The sequence below is a fragment of the Caenorhabditis briggsae genome (assembly GCF_000004555.2).
Source record: "Caenorhabditis briggsae complete genome, chrIV, whole genome shotgun sequence".
In the NCBI taxonomy this organism is placed as follows: domain Eukaryota; kingdom Metazoa; phylum Nematoda; class Chromadorea; order Rhabditida; family Rhabditidae; genus Caenorhabditis; species Caenorhabditis briggsae.
In genome coordinates, this window is record NC_013487.2 from 15,051,096 (window position 1) to 15,065,636 (window position 14,541).

The 14,541-nt window shown below is 36.0% G+C and overlaps 5 protein-coding genes across 5 annotated transcripts; 3 read left to right on the forward strand and 2 right to left on the reverse strand.

Annotated features, from left to right (window-relative positions):
- Positions 1-689: 689 nt before the first annotated feature.
- Positions 690-1,619, forward strand: CBG24062 (the record flags this gene model as incomplete). Its single annotated transcript, XM_002634673.1, has 3 exons — positions 690-752; positions 784-882; positions 1,452-1,619. The coding sequence occupies 3 exons, from the start codon at positions 690-692 to the stop codon at positions 1,617-1,619; spliced, it is 330 nt and encodes a 109-aa protein (XP_002634719.1).
- Positions 1,620-3,418: 1,799 nt separating this feature from the next.
- CBG24063 lies at positions 3,419-4,967 on the reverse strand (the record flags this gene model as incomplete). The annotated part of the gene is made up of 4 exons (XM_002634674.1): positions 3,419-3,464; positions 3,756-3,851; positions 3,900-3,974; positions 4,918-4,967. 4 exons carry the CDS (start codon positions 4,965-4,967, stop codon positions 3,419-3,421), a joined length of 267 nt encoding a protein of 88 aa, XP_002634720.1.
- Positions 4,968-5,135: 168 nt separating this feature from the next.
- CBG24064 lies at positions 5,136-6,851 on the reverse strand (the record flags this gene model as incomplete). The annotated part of the gene is made up of 5 exons (XM_045236242.1): positions 5,136-5,219; positions 5,278-5,352; positions 5,613-5,686; positions 5,737-6,022; positions 6,633-6,851. 5 exons carry the CDS (start codon positions 6,849-6,851, stop codon positions 5,136-5,138), a joined length of 738 nt encoding a protein of 245 aa, XP_045091245.1.
- A 1,921-nt stretch (positions 6,852-8,772) lies between these two features.
- On the forward strand, positions 8,773-9,894 carry CBG24065 (the record flags this gene model as incomplete). Its single annotated transcript, XM_002634676.1, has 2 exons — positions 8,773-8,853; positions 9,076-9,894. The coding sequence occupies 2 exons, from the start codon at positions 8,773-8,775 to the stop codon at positions 9,892-9,894; spliced, it is 900 nt and encodes a 299-aa protein (XP_002634722.1).
- Positions 9,895-11,474: 1,580 nt separating this feature from the next.
- Positions 11,475-12,706, forward strand: CBG24066 (the record flags this gene model as incomplete). The annotated part of the gene is made up of 2 exons (XM_002634677.2): positions 11,475-11,615; positions 12,449-12,706. The coding sequence occupies 2 exons, from the start codon at positions 11,475-11,477 to the stop codon at positions 12,704-12,706; spliced, it is 399 nt and encodes a 132-aa protein (XP_002634723.2).
- Positions 12,707-14,541: the final 1,835 nt, after the last annotated feature.

Consider the following 14,541-nt stretch of genomic DNA (forward strand, 5'->3'; position numbering starts at 1 on the left):
CTTCTCTAGGCTGATGGGGAACCCTCAGAAACTGGTTCCTACAGTTGACCATGAAGATCTTTGTTGAAGAATAATCAGAAAAATCAATAATACACGCTTCAAAAGGTCCAGATTCAGTTACCGGACCATTTTGAAGCGTTAGGGGGCTGTGGGAGTAGAACGAGATGATGATGGTGAGAATAGGACTTCTTATATAGGGGCACCTTGGCAAGCCCCGCCCCCATGAAGGCCCTAAAACTCCGCCCCTCTTCACCTTCTTTACGACAATGATGCGATCTGATAAAACAGGTGAAGAGGGGTCCTCTTCACATGGTATACTGTAAATGACTTGGAATTACTGTGGAACTGAAGAGAGTAATAACGAGACCACAAAATTTTAAAGGCGCATATCTCAAAAACTACAGTAGCTAGCAAAAAAACCGTCAATTACAAAAATGTGTAAAAGTTTCGCTCTACAATTTTCCAGGTCAACCTCCCCGATAATAATTGCCCCCTCTTTCGGTAATATCAATTTGACACTAAGTCTTCCATCTGGTGAAGTTAAAACTCTGGAATCAAACCGAATCGGGATGGGAATGGATAGAATGTAGAGATGGATGGAAAAGATTTAAAAGAAGTGATGGGGTTACTGTATGTATGCAAACTTTCCGAGTTGATGAAAGAATCAACCTACTCGACTCGGTACAGAAATGTTTCGATATGGGAAAAACATTATTAAGTGGCTTCAGTGGAAGAGTCGAAATGGATTTATGGTGAGTCTATTTGAAAAATAGAGGATTTCAGAATAATTTTACCGGAAAATTGATGGAATCAGAGGGGTTATACGATTTGTATACCTTTTGGTTTGATGGAAAGCGGGAGTGCGATACAAATGGAAGTTGTGTAAGTGGTTGAAGAGTTTAAAGGCGCATATCTCAAGAACTACTGTAGCTAGGAAAACATGTTTAATTACAAAAATGTGTAGCATTTTATGAGCTCTATTTGTGTTGTTTAAAACTTTCTGATAGCTACTGTAGTTTTGAAGATACGCGCATTTAAAATCAACAGTCCTTTAGGCAAGTCAACGAGGAGGCGCATACACTAACTTTAAAGGCGCATATCTCAAAAACTATTGTGGCTAGAAGAAAACTGCTAGTCATTAAAATGTTTAAAATTTCAATACCTACATTTTGTTCAAATTTTTAGTAGCTCCAATATTTTTGGAGATATGCGCCTTTAAAGTTAACAGTACTCCAGGCAAGGCGGTGAGGAGGCGCCGACACTGGCTGCTCGAAGCGCATAACAGAGGAGTCGAATTTAAAGGCGCATATCTCAAAAACTACGATAGTTATCAAGAAATGATTAACTACAAAAATATGTAAAATTTTAATACCTACAGTTTGCAACATTCAAACTTTTAGTAGTTACAGTAGTTTTTGAGATATGCACCTTTAAAGCAAACTACTTTTCAGAATGTCCGTTGGCTTGATTACTACACCAAGAGTCTCGATGCTTTGAACACCTCCACCAATTATCATGAATCAAAAGGTACAGAAGATTGTTTTTCTGTCTTCTATATGGAAGAAGCACCTTCAAAAACTATAACTAACGTTTACTGCGATTGCGTTGATACGCTATAACGATACGTTTGTGGATATGCGTTGAAATATTGAAACATTCTTGTGTAAATGAATTTTTCAATTGTTTTTCGGGATTTTTTCTAATACAGAAATGTGTGAAATATTAAGAGCTACATTTTTGTAATCGACAACTTTTTGAAAGCTAACATAGTTTTTGAGATATGCGCCTTTTAACATTACAAGTTGAGCGCAGAAGTGAGAGTGTGAGCTCAACTTTAAAGACGCATATCTCCAGAGCTATAATTGCTATCAAGAATTTGCCAATTATTAAAATATCTAAAATTTTAAGAGCTACATTTCTGTAATGATCCATTTTTGGATAGCTATCATAGTTTATGAGATATGCGCTTTTAAAGTTAGCTCTCCATGAGACAAGTCGGCAAGGAGACGCAGAGGTCTGCGTCTACAGAGCTCCATTTTAAAGGCGCATATCTCAAAAACTATGTCAGTTATCGAAAAGTTGTCGACAAGTAAAATGTGTAAAATTTCAAGAGCTATAATTTTGTAATAGCCCATTTTTTGATAGCTACCGTAGTTTTGTAGATATGCGCCTTTAAGGCAAGATACAATGAGAGGATGAGAGACGCAGATACGCTAGTAAGAAAGGTGCGAAAACCTCTAGAGGGGTCAACGTCATCTATTGTCTTCTTTTTCCTATACAACCTGGTCCACTTTTTTGTGTGTTTTATTGTTTTTTCTTGTTATTTGTTATCTAACCAAAAATTCTTTTTTTTTTTTGGTTTTTTCGAGTTTTTTGTGGCTGAAATGGTCAAATTTCAAGAGGAATTGGAGGATATAAGGTAAGTTTTATGACTTTTTTGGGTTTCTAACTCAGTATAGAATTTTCTAGGCCATCAAAAACCAAAAAATTCCAGACTACAAAACTGGTTGCTCAAAGAAGAGCTTGCTCTTGCTCAAAACGCTTTGTTGTACTTGGAAGGAAGAAATTCGAAATTGAAACGAAGAAATCGGAAATTAGAGAAAAATCGAGAAGGAAAAACAGGGATTGGGATTTTTCAACGATTCAAAAATTGGGTGAAATTTAAGATTTTTTGATTTTTCAAAAGTTTTTTTTGTTTTGAAAAAATAAACATTTGACCTTCTCGTCAATCTTGCGGAGATCCTCAAAATTCCAGCAATCAGATTACTTGCCCCAAAGACAGTTAACTTTGAAAAGGTATAACTCAAAAACTACGGTAGCTACCAAAACGTTGTGCATGTCAAAAATGTAGCTCTAAAAATTTTACACATTTTACTAATTAACAATTTTTCTATAACTACTGTAGTTTTTGAGATGTGCGCTTTCAAAATTGAGCGCAGTAGACGCAGACCCCGAGAGCGCGCTCGCTTCTCTGCGTCTCGTCACCGACTTGCCTTATGGAGAGCTAACTTTAAAGGCGCATATCTCAAAAACTATGATAGCTATCCAAAAATGGATCATTACAGAAATGTAGCTCTTAAAATTTTAGATATTTTAATAATTGGCAAATTCTTGATAGCAATTATGCAGTATATGCTCGCAATACGAAACATATAGGAGCCCATTATGCGAGCATATAGGATCCACGCGCCGACTAAAGCATATAGGATCCACGCCGCCGCCCAGCAATTCCTCCCCTCCCCCAGGTCCTAATATTCTCTGTGAACTGAAAATAGTGTTTACCAGTACAAATTTATTGAAAATTAATAAAAATGACAAAAAATGAAGTAAAAATAACATAAAAATAAAAAATTAACATTTTTGTCTCCTGGCTCCTTGGACTCGATATTTTCGTCGCATTTCTCCCTCTTCATATCCATTAGACGAAAGTCCAATCGAGAAGTTGCTCTTGGTTGTTTTTTTTTCTGAAAAACTGAATATATTTTGAAAATTTTCGATAGTTTTACTTATTCACAGCGAAAATTTGTCAAGCCTAGTACTTAGAAAACGAAGCTGCTTTTGCAAATTCGTATACATGATTTATTGAGAGAGCTGAATTTCGTGTTGGCACGTTTTTCATCATGTTTCGAAAGCTCCGAAGAACTGGAGTCATAGAAACAAGAGTAGAATGCTCTTTGCAAGTTCAGTCAAAACAATTTCGCAGGTGTTCTTTTATCGAATTATGTTCGAGCGTTTCAAACACAAAATTCGCTAACCTTTTCGTTTTTCTGTCGGTGCTGTTTCTTTCACTTGTCGTGTGGCCAGTGGAGACGGTGAAGGGTTTAGTTGTCACCGAATTCTGAGCTCTGCTTCTGAAAAATGAAGTCAGTGAGAAACTGAATGTCATGCATGTTTCTTACCTGTAGCTATCCGCAGAAAACTTCTGGTTTTTAGCTTTAGGTAGACATGCGAGGCGTTGGAATCCATCGGTGGGCCTAAAATAATTATTTCTTCAGGAATTTATGTGTAGAAACCCGAGGAAAACGGCTAGAAGCGATGAAAATGAGTTCGCAAGTGAAAAATTTGTAAAAAAAACCTGTGAAATCGTAAAAAATCAAAGAAAATCGAACAAAAATAGGCAAAAATATCTGCAAATTCTTCGAAAATTGAGTGTAGATTTACGGTAAACAACGCGGGATGCGGGATATCGGAGCGTCGTTGTGTACTATTTCAGCGGAATTACCAAATTAAATGGGCAAAAAAATCCGATTCATGTGGAAATATAGAATATTGTGATGTAAAATAAGCAGGCAGAGCATAAGGGCATTTTATGGTAACATAAAATTCGGATTTTGACAGGTTTTTTTGGAGTAAACGTCGCAACACAGCCTGCAGGAAATGTTGAACTTTTCAAAGACAAAATTTTCATCAAGTTTAATGGAATTCCAAGCCTAAAATCCAGCAGCTGTATATGTTTTCCGATCATCTGTCTTGGTTAACTACTTTTCCCCGATAACACTATTTTTCGATAGTCAACAGTCATAAATACAATTCTTAGGGAACCAAAAATTTTATCCTGAGAATATCAAGAGAAAAGTTTCAAGCTATTATTTCTGCAAAAAGCATTTACATGTTCTGTAAATGCCATCAGGTTTCCGTGAAGACACATTATAGAAGGATCCACCCCTTCCCCTTTAACTTTCAACTTGCTAATTAATAGAGCTAATTTATCTGGGTTCCTGTGAAAGATATCAAAAAGTTGTTAACTGACATAATGTTTTTGATATTATTTGTCAGTTGATCATTTTCTGATATCTTTTACAGGAAATGATATATATGGGATCGAAGTTTACAGTTTGGTTTGCACTCGATTAGAATGTTGAGGGAATATGGAACCTATATGCGAGCACGGACTGGGCATATGCTTTCCCTGCTTACTCGACGCCCACCACCGCCCACCAGCAACCACCAGCCCATATAGAGGGCATAACGAACGTTATATGCGCGCATTCACAGTATGGGCCACAATGCGCCCATATAGTGTTCTGCGCGATCCACCTGTGTAGCTTTTTTCATTTCTGAGATAAAGTGTTTTCAAAACAACACATAATTTTTTATTCGATTTCAACATTAATTTTTCAATTGATATCCACAAACTACTCCATCAGCAGGAGATCCACCACTTGCAGGATACATTGTGTAGCGTAGTTACTCCTAAATACAACAAATGGTCGTAGTTCCTGAAAATTTATAATCTTTCAACTGAATTTTTGCAAAAGTTCGATACCCTCCCGGTACGAAATGAACATTGGTGGTGGTTTCAAGAGCAGCACTTCCAGTTGTGAATCCATCAGTGTAGTTTAACATTGAGAACTGTAAGAAGGGCTTTTTGTTAAGCTCTTGTCGATTTTGAACTATGCGACGTTGGAGACGCAGAGAAACGAGAGCACTCTCGCCGTCTGCATCTACCTTAGCATGCGCTAAACTTTAAAGACGCATATCTAGAAAGCTATAATTGTTATCGGAAAATTGCTTTTCACTGAAATGTGTAAAAGATTATGGGCTACATATTTGGAATTGACACATTTTGGCTAGCTATCATAATTTTTGAGATACGCGTCTTCAAAACCTACATTACAAGTAGTCGAGCAAATTAGAGTACCATCCACCCAGTAAGCATAATAATTGTATGACGAGTCCAGTTGGTCTGTTTATAAATTCAAATGTTTCGAAAAAAACACTTTACACATGTTTTACCATGAACCCATTGACTCTCCTCTATCGAAGCCATCCCAACGAAGATAGCATTTTCCTGCTCACACCATGTAAGCGCAGTAGATCGCCAAAGATTTGGGACATTGAACGCTTTCATACATACAGAAATACCAGAAGTTCTATTAAATCGTGTCCATCCATCTCTGAATCCATTCAGACCCCAGGAATTGCCAATTTTCTTCCAAGAATAAGTGTCATCAGTTGGAATGGTCATTGTGAAATTCATTTCAGTGTAGGTTATTGGGCAAGTGGTGCCCGTTATGATGGTCTGGAAATTAAACAGCTAGAAGAGCCTCTAAATTGCCAGATTTCAGAAAGCTCCGCCAAACAAGATCACAAACGCAAGGGGCAGACACGCAAACTCTCCTATTTTTAAAGAATTGATCTGTTAAAATTGATTTAGTTTACTCTAGTGTATTTTTCAGTGTTAAAATCTTTAAGTTAAACAATTTTCGAGACTTTTATGAATTTCGTCTCTGTTTCTTAATTTCGCGCGATCTACTTTTTAAAATTTTTTTGGGAAAAACTGATAAAGCTAGAGAAATTTGGTCAACTGCAAAAATTAAGAGCATAAAATTGGATGCATTTTTGTAGTTGACAACTTTTCGATAGCTGATACAATTTGCAAGATATTCGCGTTTAACGTTTTGAGGAGATGCAGACAACGAGAACGCTCTCGCTTCTCTGCGTCTTCTCCGTCGGCGCGCAGCTTCTTCAATTTGTTCAATTTTTAAAGGCGCATATCTCGCGAACCGTAATAGCTATTAAAAAGCTGTAAACTACTAAAATGTGTGAAATTTTACGATAGTTTTTTAAAAGTTTACAGTTTTTTCTAGCTCATATAGTTCCCTAAATATACCCGATCTATTTATACTAACCTTAAAAGCCATAATACTATTTTCCCCTTTTCCTGTCTCCACAAATGTTATAGTATCTGGTTGATTCACGTAGCTATAATGATAGCAACACCCACTTAAAGGTCGCCAAGACAAGATACAGTAATCCAGATTGAAACATTCCGATGCACAGTTCACAGAAGGAAATGGCATAGGAAATGGTCCATATGTCACTTTTTCAAAAATTTGAATCATTTTCATGATTGTCAAAGATTGGGGAATGAGAAGAAAAACATAGAAGAAAGGTTTTCATCTTTTTGAGAATTCAAAACTGAATGAAAACTGAAAACTTTTTGGGCATACTTGTAATCCGGGCCTTTGCCGGGCCTTCGCGGGCCCTGCCATAACTTCTTTCAGAATCAATGTTTTCGAACCAACTCAATCAGGTATGATAGAGCTCCACGAGTACTACAAAACGGTATCATTTGAAATACTGTATCTTATCTATGAACAAAGTTACAGAGCAAAAGGAGCAAAAAAAAAGCAGCGGGCCCTGCGAGAAAAGCCACTTTATGATCTGTCTTCTTGCAAATCAGTACACAACAGACTAAGCAGCACGTCTAAGACTGCAGGACAGAAGATGGCAACAACACGATTCTCTGCTAGCAAATAAAAAGTCAGCAGAGCTAAGCAGGTCCCCTAGCAGATCCGCAGCTCACCCTTCCCAGTTTTCCATTATCTTGTTTTATATTTTAATTACAAATTCTCCCGTCAAGCTCAACTTCTTGTTTTCGTATTTCGCGCCGACGCGCCGTTTCTCTTCCCGCTCTCCGTCGCCGCCACACTCCCTCGTCGGTCGAAAAGGAGCGCACTTGTTGCATAATTTTAGGCCCTTTTAGTTGGAATTTCTTGTCGGAAGGCAGACTCATAACTTCACTTTCCTTTGCAAAAATTGGTGCGAGTTCTGTCTCGGAACAGACGTGTACTGACAGATTTTGTTTCTTCGCAGATTATTGCAGATTCTTTTAACGCAGATGGGACCGATCCACCGTGGAAAAGCCCCCAAACGAGTCCGTCGTCATAGCAGAGGACTCGTACTACGCAGATCTGATATTTTTACTCTCTTCTTCTTATGATGTTCAGAAAGCAGAACTACCCTTCTCTTCTCATCATATAATCCCCTTTCCAATGTAAGACGTGTCCCATAATTCAAGCAGTCACATCTGGAGTTTTAACGCGGCAGACACACCCTGTACGTTTTCTCCAAAATTCAATAAAACATATTTAGTTTCCATAGCTGTCTTCTTAGTCTATTTCAGGTCCCTTTCTATAAACAATTCACTTATCGCAGTTATCCAAGTTGTCTTCTCCATCCTACACATCTCTTAGCCTAGCCAATTACAAAATGTGTAGAATTTTAAGAGCTACATTTATGTAGTTTTCAAATGCCGGATTACTGCTATAGTTTTTGAGATACGCGCCTTTAAAGTCAACAGTCCTTCAAGCTAGTCGGCGAGGAGGCGCAGTCATTACGTTGACTTTAAAGGCGCATACCTCAAAAACTAGGGTAGCTAGATAAAAGTTGTCAATTACAAAATTGAAGCTCCATTCTTCCTCTATATAATCTGAAAGTTTCAAAATTCCCAGACAATTGTAAGATACTACTGTACCTTTTGGAATGCATCGAATCTCTAGAACATTCCATTGTGATCACTACTACTACTAATCAACCTAATACTTCCGTATTAGGTAAAAGACCTTCAAATACCTCCAAAATCGCGCCATGTTAGAAAACAACTAATAAGCTGTGAAGATCTCCTAAAATTTAACCTTGAGAAGGGAAGGGAGAAGGCGTAGGAAATCAGATAATTCTGATGAAAAATCACGGCGCATCTTCCGCGTTTAAACTGATGTTTTCTCTGCGTCTCTTCGATCTACACACTATTTCATTTCCTATCAAAGATGCCCATCGCTTTGCTTTACGTTACACCTTGCCGCCGGTTCGACCTTGCCAATTTTTTCATTATTCTTCTTCTTCTTCAGAAGAAGAAGACACACAAACAAAAAAAAACTAGGGGAGGTTGTAAACCTGTACGACCGCCCATTTCGGTAACAAGACAGGTAAGACGGCCGGGTATAAAAGAAGGCCCAGAACCTAGGATTCTTCAGTTCCCATCTCGCAATGGATCTCGAACAAAGAATCAAAGCCTACCGCTTCGTCGCCTACTCGGCCGTCGCCTTCTCCGTCGTTGCCGTTATCTCGGTTAGTTTTGGGCTGGATTTCCGGGCTCGTAAGACTTCTAGAGGGCTTCTGGGACCTCTGGAAGGCCTCTGAGACCTCCAGAAGGTTTCTGGGACTTCTAGGACTCTTAAAAGGCTCTCAAGACCTTTGCAAAACGGCTCTCAAGACCTTTGCAGACCTCTAGCACCTCTAGGAGGACTCTAGGACCCATTGGACGCCAATTTCAATTTTCCCAATTTCCAGGTATGCGTCACCCTTCCAATGGTGTACAACTACGTCCACCATGTGAAGAGAACCATGCACTCTGAGATCAACTTCTGCAAGGGATCCGCCAAGGATATCTGGTCCGAGGTCAACCATCTCAAGGCCATTCCAGCCGGAAACCGTACCGCCCGTCAAGCTGGATATGATGCTGGAGTCTCCGGAGGATCCGCCTCTGCCGGAGGATGCGACGCTTGCTGCCTTCCAGGAGCCGCCGGACCAGCCGGAACCCCAGGAAAGCCAGGACGTCCAGGAAAGCCAGGAGCACCAGGACTTCCAGGAAACCCAGGACGCCCACCACAGCAGCCATGCGAGCCAGTCACCCCACCACCATGCAAGCCATGCCCAGCCGGACCAGCCGGACCACCAGGACCACCAGGACCAGCCGGAGATGCCGGAGCCAACGGAAACCCAGGAGCCCCAGGAAACGACGGACAGCCAGGAGCCCCAGGAAACAAGGGACCATCTGGACCAAACGGAAACCCAGGAGCCCCAGGAGCCCCAGGACAGCCAGGACAAGACGCCCCATCCGAGCCAATCACCCCAGGAGCACCAGGACCAGCTGGACCAGCCGGACCACAAGGACCACCAGGAGCCCCAGGACAGCCAGGACACGATGGACAGCCAGGAGCCCCAGGACCAAAGGGACCAAACGGAAACCCAGGAGCCCCAGGAGCCGACGGAAACCCAGGAGCCCCAGGACAAGCTGGAACTCCAGGAGGTGCCGGAGAGAAGGGAATCTGTCCAAAGTACTGCGCCATCGATGGAGGAGTCTTCTTCGAGGACGGAACTCGCCGTTAAGCATTTCTTTGAACTCACTGCCAACAATAAATTTATTCGAACATTCAAATTGTGTTTTTTTGTTCTTTTTCAGGCATTTTTAGGTGGAATAACTCGAAAAAATCGGCTGAAATTGGCTCAAAATTGCTAAAAATTCGCTTACTGTACCTTAAAGGCGCAAACCCACTTCTTAACTATTTTATCTTCTTTTTTCGGACATTTTTCAGCGAACAAACCAGAAAAAAGGTTAGAAATTGTCTAAAGCCTTCTTTATTTTCTTAATTTTAGCAAAAAATTCCGAAAAAATCGGCTGAAATTGGCATAAAATCGCTCTAAAAATCAAATTGGCTTACTGTACCTTAAAGGCGCTTACTCCAATATTTTTTATTCAAGTGAAAAGTTGAAAACATTTTTTTCTTCTATTTCTTCCAGAAAAACCTCAATGAAAATGTCAGAAAATTGCTTAAGACTTTCTTCTTAATTATTTTCAGCAAAAAACCCAAAACATCGGTTTAATTTAGCTGAAATTGGCTTAAAATCGCCAAAATTAAAATTTTCTTACGGTACCTTAAAGGCGCATACCCTAAAAATTACAAAGTTTTAGAACAACTACATTTTCCGGTTTTCTGGTGCTTTCCTGTGAAAATTGTTGATTGTTTTTTTTTTGAAAAATTGTTACACAATTTTCTTGTTTTTTTCCGCTGCTTTGTTATCTGAAAAAACAGCGAAAATCGCTGAAAAATCGCCGATAAGCGACCGGTTTTTGTTGGGAACTACGGTGTTTTTTGAAGGCGCATGCTTGCAAAATTTGTTTGGGGTTTTGATGGGAAAAGGGATTTCCAGACTTTTTTGACCTGACAAAATCAGAAAAAAAATTTAAACTTTTTTCTGGCCATTTTCAGTTAATTTTACTGAAAAAACTGAATTTTTTACTGAAAAAACTGAATTTCAGCTGAAAATCCCTCAAAAAATATTTAAGTTACTGTACTTTAAAGGCGCATGCCCTCAAATTGTTATTTGAATTCGACACGACTTTGGCTTATGTGGATTTACGTGGATTTTCAACATTTATTTTTCAGGTTTTCAGAGGTCAATTTCCTTCGTTTTTCACCGTTTTTCTCCATTTTTTCTGCTAAAATAGCCCAAAAAATACGAAAAATAAAAGTTTTTTGCTCAAAATTCAGGTTTTCACAGGGGTATCTCAGAGTTTTTTTCAGGATTTTTGTAAAAAATTAAGATTTTGATTCAAATTCGCTGATTTTTCCGGTCAATGATGACTGAATTCGGGCCGCTTTCGACCGCAAACAAGAGTGTATGTGTCGGCCGAGGCCGAAAAATCGATATCGAGGCAGCAGTGTCGCGTTGGACGCACCGACGTGTCTTGTTCCCCTGGTTCTCCGATAAAAATCAGTGTTCAAACTAATTTTTGGGGTTTCTAACTTAAAAAATTGAATTTTTCATGTGATTTCTGACATTTTAAGTACAAATCACTTTTTTTTAAAATAAAATTTTTTTTTCTTTTTTTTTCACTTTTTTCCAATAAATTCTGATCCATTTTTTCCCATTTTTTCGCTTTTTTTCAGGTAAAAACTGTCAAAAAAATGGATGAAAAATCCGAAAAATCATCGCCAGAGAAGTCGATTGATGAACGGGTCCATCAGCAGCTGGTCTATAAGGATAATCGAATAATTGACCTGAACAATGTGATATTGGATAAGGAGCGGCAGATTTTGGATTTGCAGGTTTGTTAGCATGAAAAATGAGTGAAAAAAGCGATTTTTCAGGTCAAAAATTGTGATTTTTGAGCCAAAAAACCCCCCAGAAAATCAAAAAACTCGAGAAAAATCGGAATTTTAAGCTGAAAAAACCCTTTTTTTAGAACAAAAATGAGCAAAAAAAAACAGATTTTTGAGTGCAATTTCTGAATTTCCAGCTAAAAAAAAGCTAATTTCAGGTCAATTTTCGGTTGAAAGAGCCTAATTTTGAGGGGCAAAAATGGGCATTTTTCGATTTAAAGCGAAAAAGTCAAATTTTAGGCTAAAATACCTATATTTTTGGGTCTTAACGCCCGATTTTTGCCCTAAAACCTAGATTTTATCTTTTAAAAATGAATTTTTATAATTTTTAGCTGAAATTTTCGAATTTTACAAAATATGGATCAAAAATCGATAAAAATGCGATTTTTAAGCCCCAAAATTCCATTTTTTTTAAACCCCAAATTACTGAAAATCCACTAAAATTGCGATTTTTAGCTCAAAATCAACAATTTCTGGCTCTAAAAAATCAAAAAATCAGCTAAAAATGCGATTTTTTGCTCAAAAATTCCAGTTATTATCATTGATAATATTGAAAAACTGGCTCAAATTGCAGTTTTTAGCTTGAAATTTGCGATTTCTGACAGGAAAATACCCGAAAATCGGCTGAAAATGCAATTTTTAGCTGAAAAATTCCAATTTTAAAACCAAAAAATTGGATTTTCACTCAAAATTCTTGCGAAAAACGGCTAGAGAAGGTCATTTTAGCTCAAAAGCAACAATTTCTTTTTTGTCCCCTGAAACCCCCAATATTTCTCCAGGAACGAGTCCGGGAGCACAATGAAGTGGCGAGTGTCAAAAATCAGGCGATGCGAATTGTGCAACAGAAATTCGAAGAGATGAACAGAGATAAAAAGGATATGTCGACAGAAACTGATCCCAGTTTTTTGAATACAACGTCTTCTACTTCGACGTCTTCTGGTGGAAATTCGAAGGAGCGACGAGCGAGAAGTTCATCGCCAGGACATGTCATTGCGGCGAGAAGTTTGTATTTTAGGAGGGGGGGGGGGAAGGGCTGAAATAGGCTGAAAATCCGAGAAAAGTACAGTAATTCAGCTGCAAAACTAGGCAAAAATACGATTTTTTGACTCAAAAAATGGCGGTTTTGCAGTCATTTTTGACCTAAAATTAGCCAGAAAATTAGATTTTTAATCGAAAAATGTCAATTTTTTTGCAAAAATTGCTGAAAATCCGCTTTTTCAGTCTTTTTCAGTCAGGCTGAAAATTCGAATTTTAAGAGCATTTTGAGCTCTAAAATGACTAATTTTAGAATTTTAGAATTTTCAGAATTTTAGAATTTTAGAATTTTAGAGTTTTAGAATTTTAGAATTTTAGAATTTTAGAATTTTTAGAATTTTAGAATTTTAGAATTTTAGAATTTTAGAATTTTAGAATTTTAGAATTTTAGAATTTTAGAATTTTAGAATTTTAGAATTTTAGAATTTTCTGAAATTTTAGAATTTCACAATTTTAGAATTTTAGAGTTTCACAATTTTAGAATTTTAGAATTCTAGAATTTTAGAATTTTAGAGTTTTAGAATTTTAGAATTTTAGAACTTCTAGAATTTTAGAATCTTCGAATCTTAGAATTTTAGAATTTTAGAGTTTTAGAATTTTAGAATCCTAGAATTCCTAGAATTTTAGAATTTTAGAATTTTCGAATTTTAAAATCTTAGAATTTTCTGGAATTTTAGAATCTTTTAGAATTTTAGCATTTTAGAATTTTAGAATTTTACAATTTTAGAATTCTAGAATCTTAGCAATTTTTAGAATTTTAGAGTTCTAGCATTTTAGAATTTTAGAATTTTAGACTCTACGCAATTTTAGAATTTTATACTTTTAGAATTTTAGAGTTTTAGAATTTTAGAATTTTAGAATTTTTAGAATCTTAGAATTTTAGAATTTTAGACTTTTAAAATTTTAGAATTTTCCGGAATTTTAGAATTTTTAGAATTTTAGAATTTTAGAATTTTAGACTTTCAGACTTTTAGAATTTTAGAATTTTAGAATTTTTAGACTTTTAGAGTTTTAGACTTTTAGACTTTTAGACTTTTAGACTTTTAGACTTTTAGAATTTTATAATTTTAGACTTTTCGAGTTTTCGAATTTTAGAATTTTAGAATTTTTAGCATTTTAGAATTTTAGAATTTTAGCAATTTTAAAATTTTAGAATTTTCTGGAATTTTAGAATTTTTAGAATTTTAGAATTTTAGAATTTTAGAATTTTAGAATTTTAGAATTTTAGAATTTTAGAATTTTTAGAATTTTAGAGTTTTAGAATTTTAGAATTTTAGAATTTTAGAGTTTTAGAATTTTAGAATTTTAGAATTTTAGAATTTTTAGAATTTTAGAATTTTAGAATTTTAGAATTTTTAAAATTTTAGAATTTTAGAATTTTATAATTTTAGAATTTTAGAGTTTTAGAATTTTAGAATTTTAGAATTTTTAGAATTTTAGAATTTTTAGAATTTTTAAAATTTTAAAATTTTAGAATTTTTAGAATTTTCAGAATTTTAGAATTTTTAAAATTTTAAAATTTTAGAATTTTTAGAATTTTAGAATTTTAGAATTTTTAGAATTTTAAAATTTTAAAATTTTATAATTTTAGAATTTTAGAATTTTAGAATTTTCAGAATTTTAGAATTTTAGAGTTTTAGAATTTTAGAATTTTAGAATTTTAGAATTTTCTGGAATTTTAGAATTTTAGAATTTTTAGAATTTTAGAATTTTTAGAATTTTAGAATTTTTAGAATTTTTAAAATTTTAAAATTTTAGAATTTTTAGAATTTTCAGAATTTTTAAAATTTTAAAATTTTAGAATTTTTAGAATTTTAGAATTTTAGAATTTTTAGAA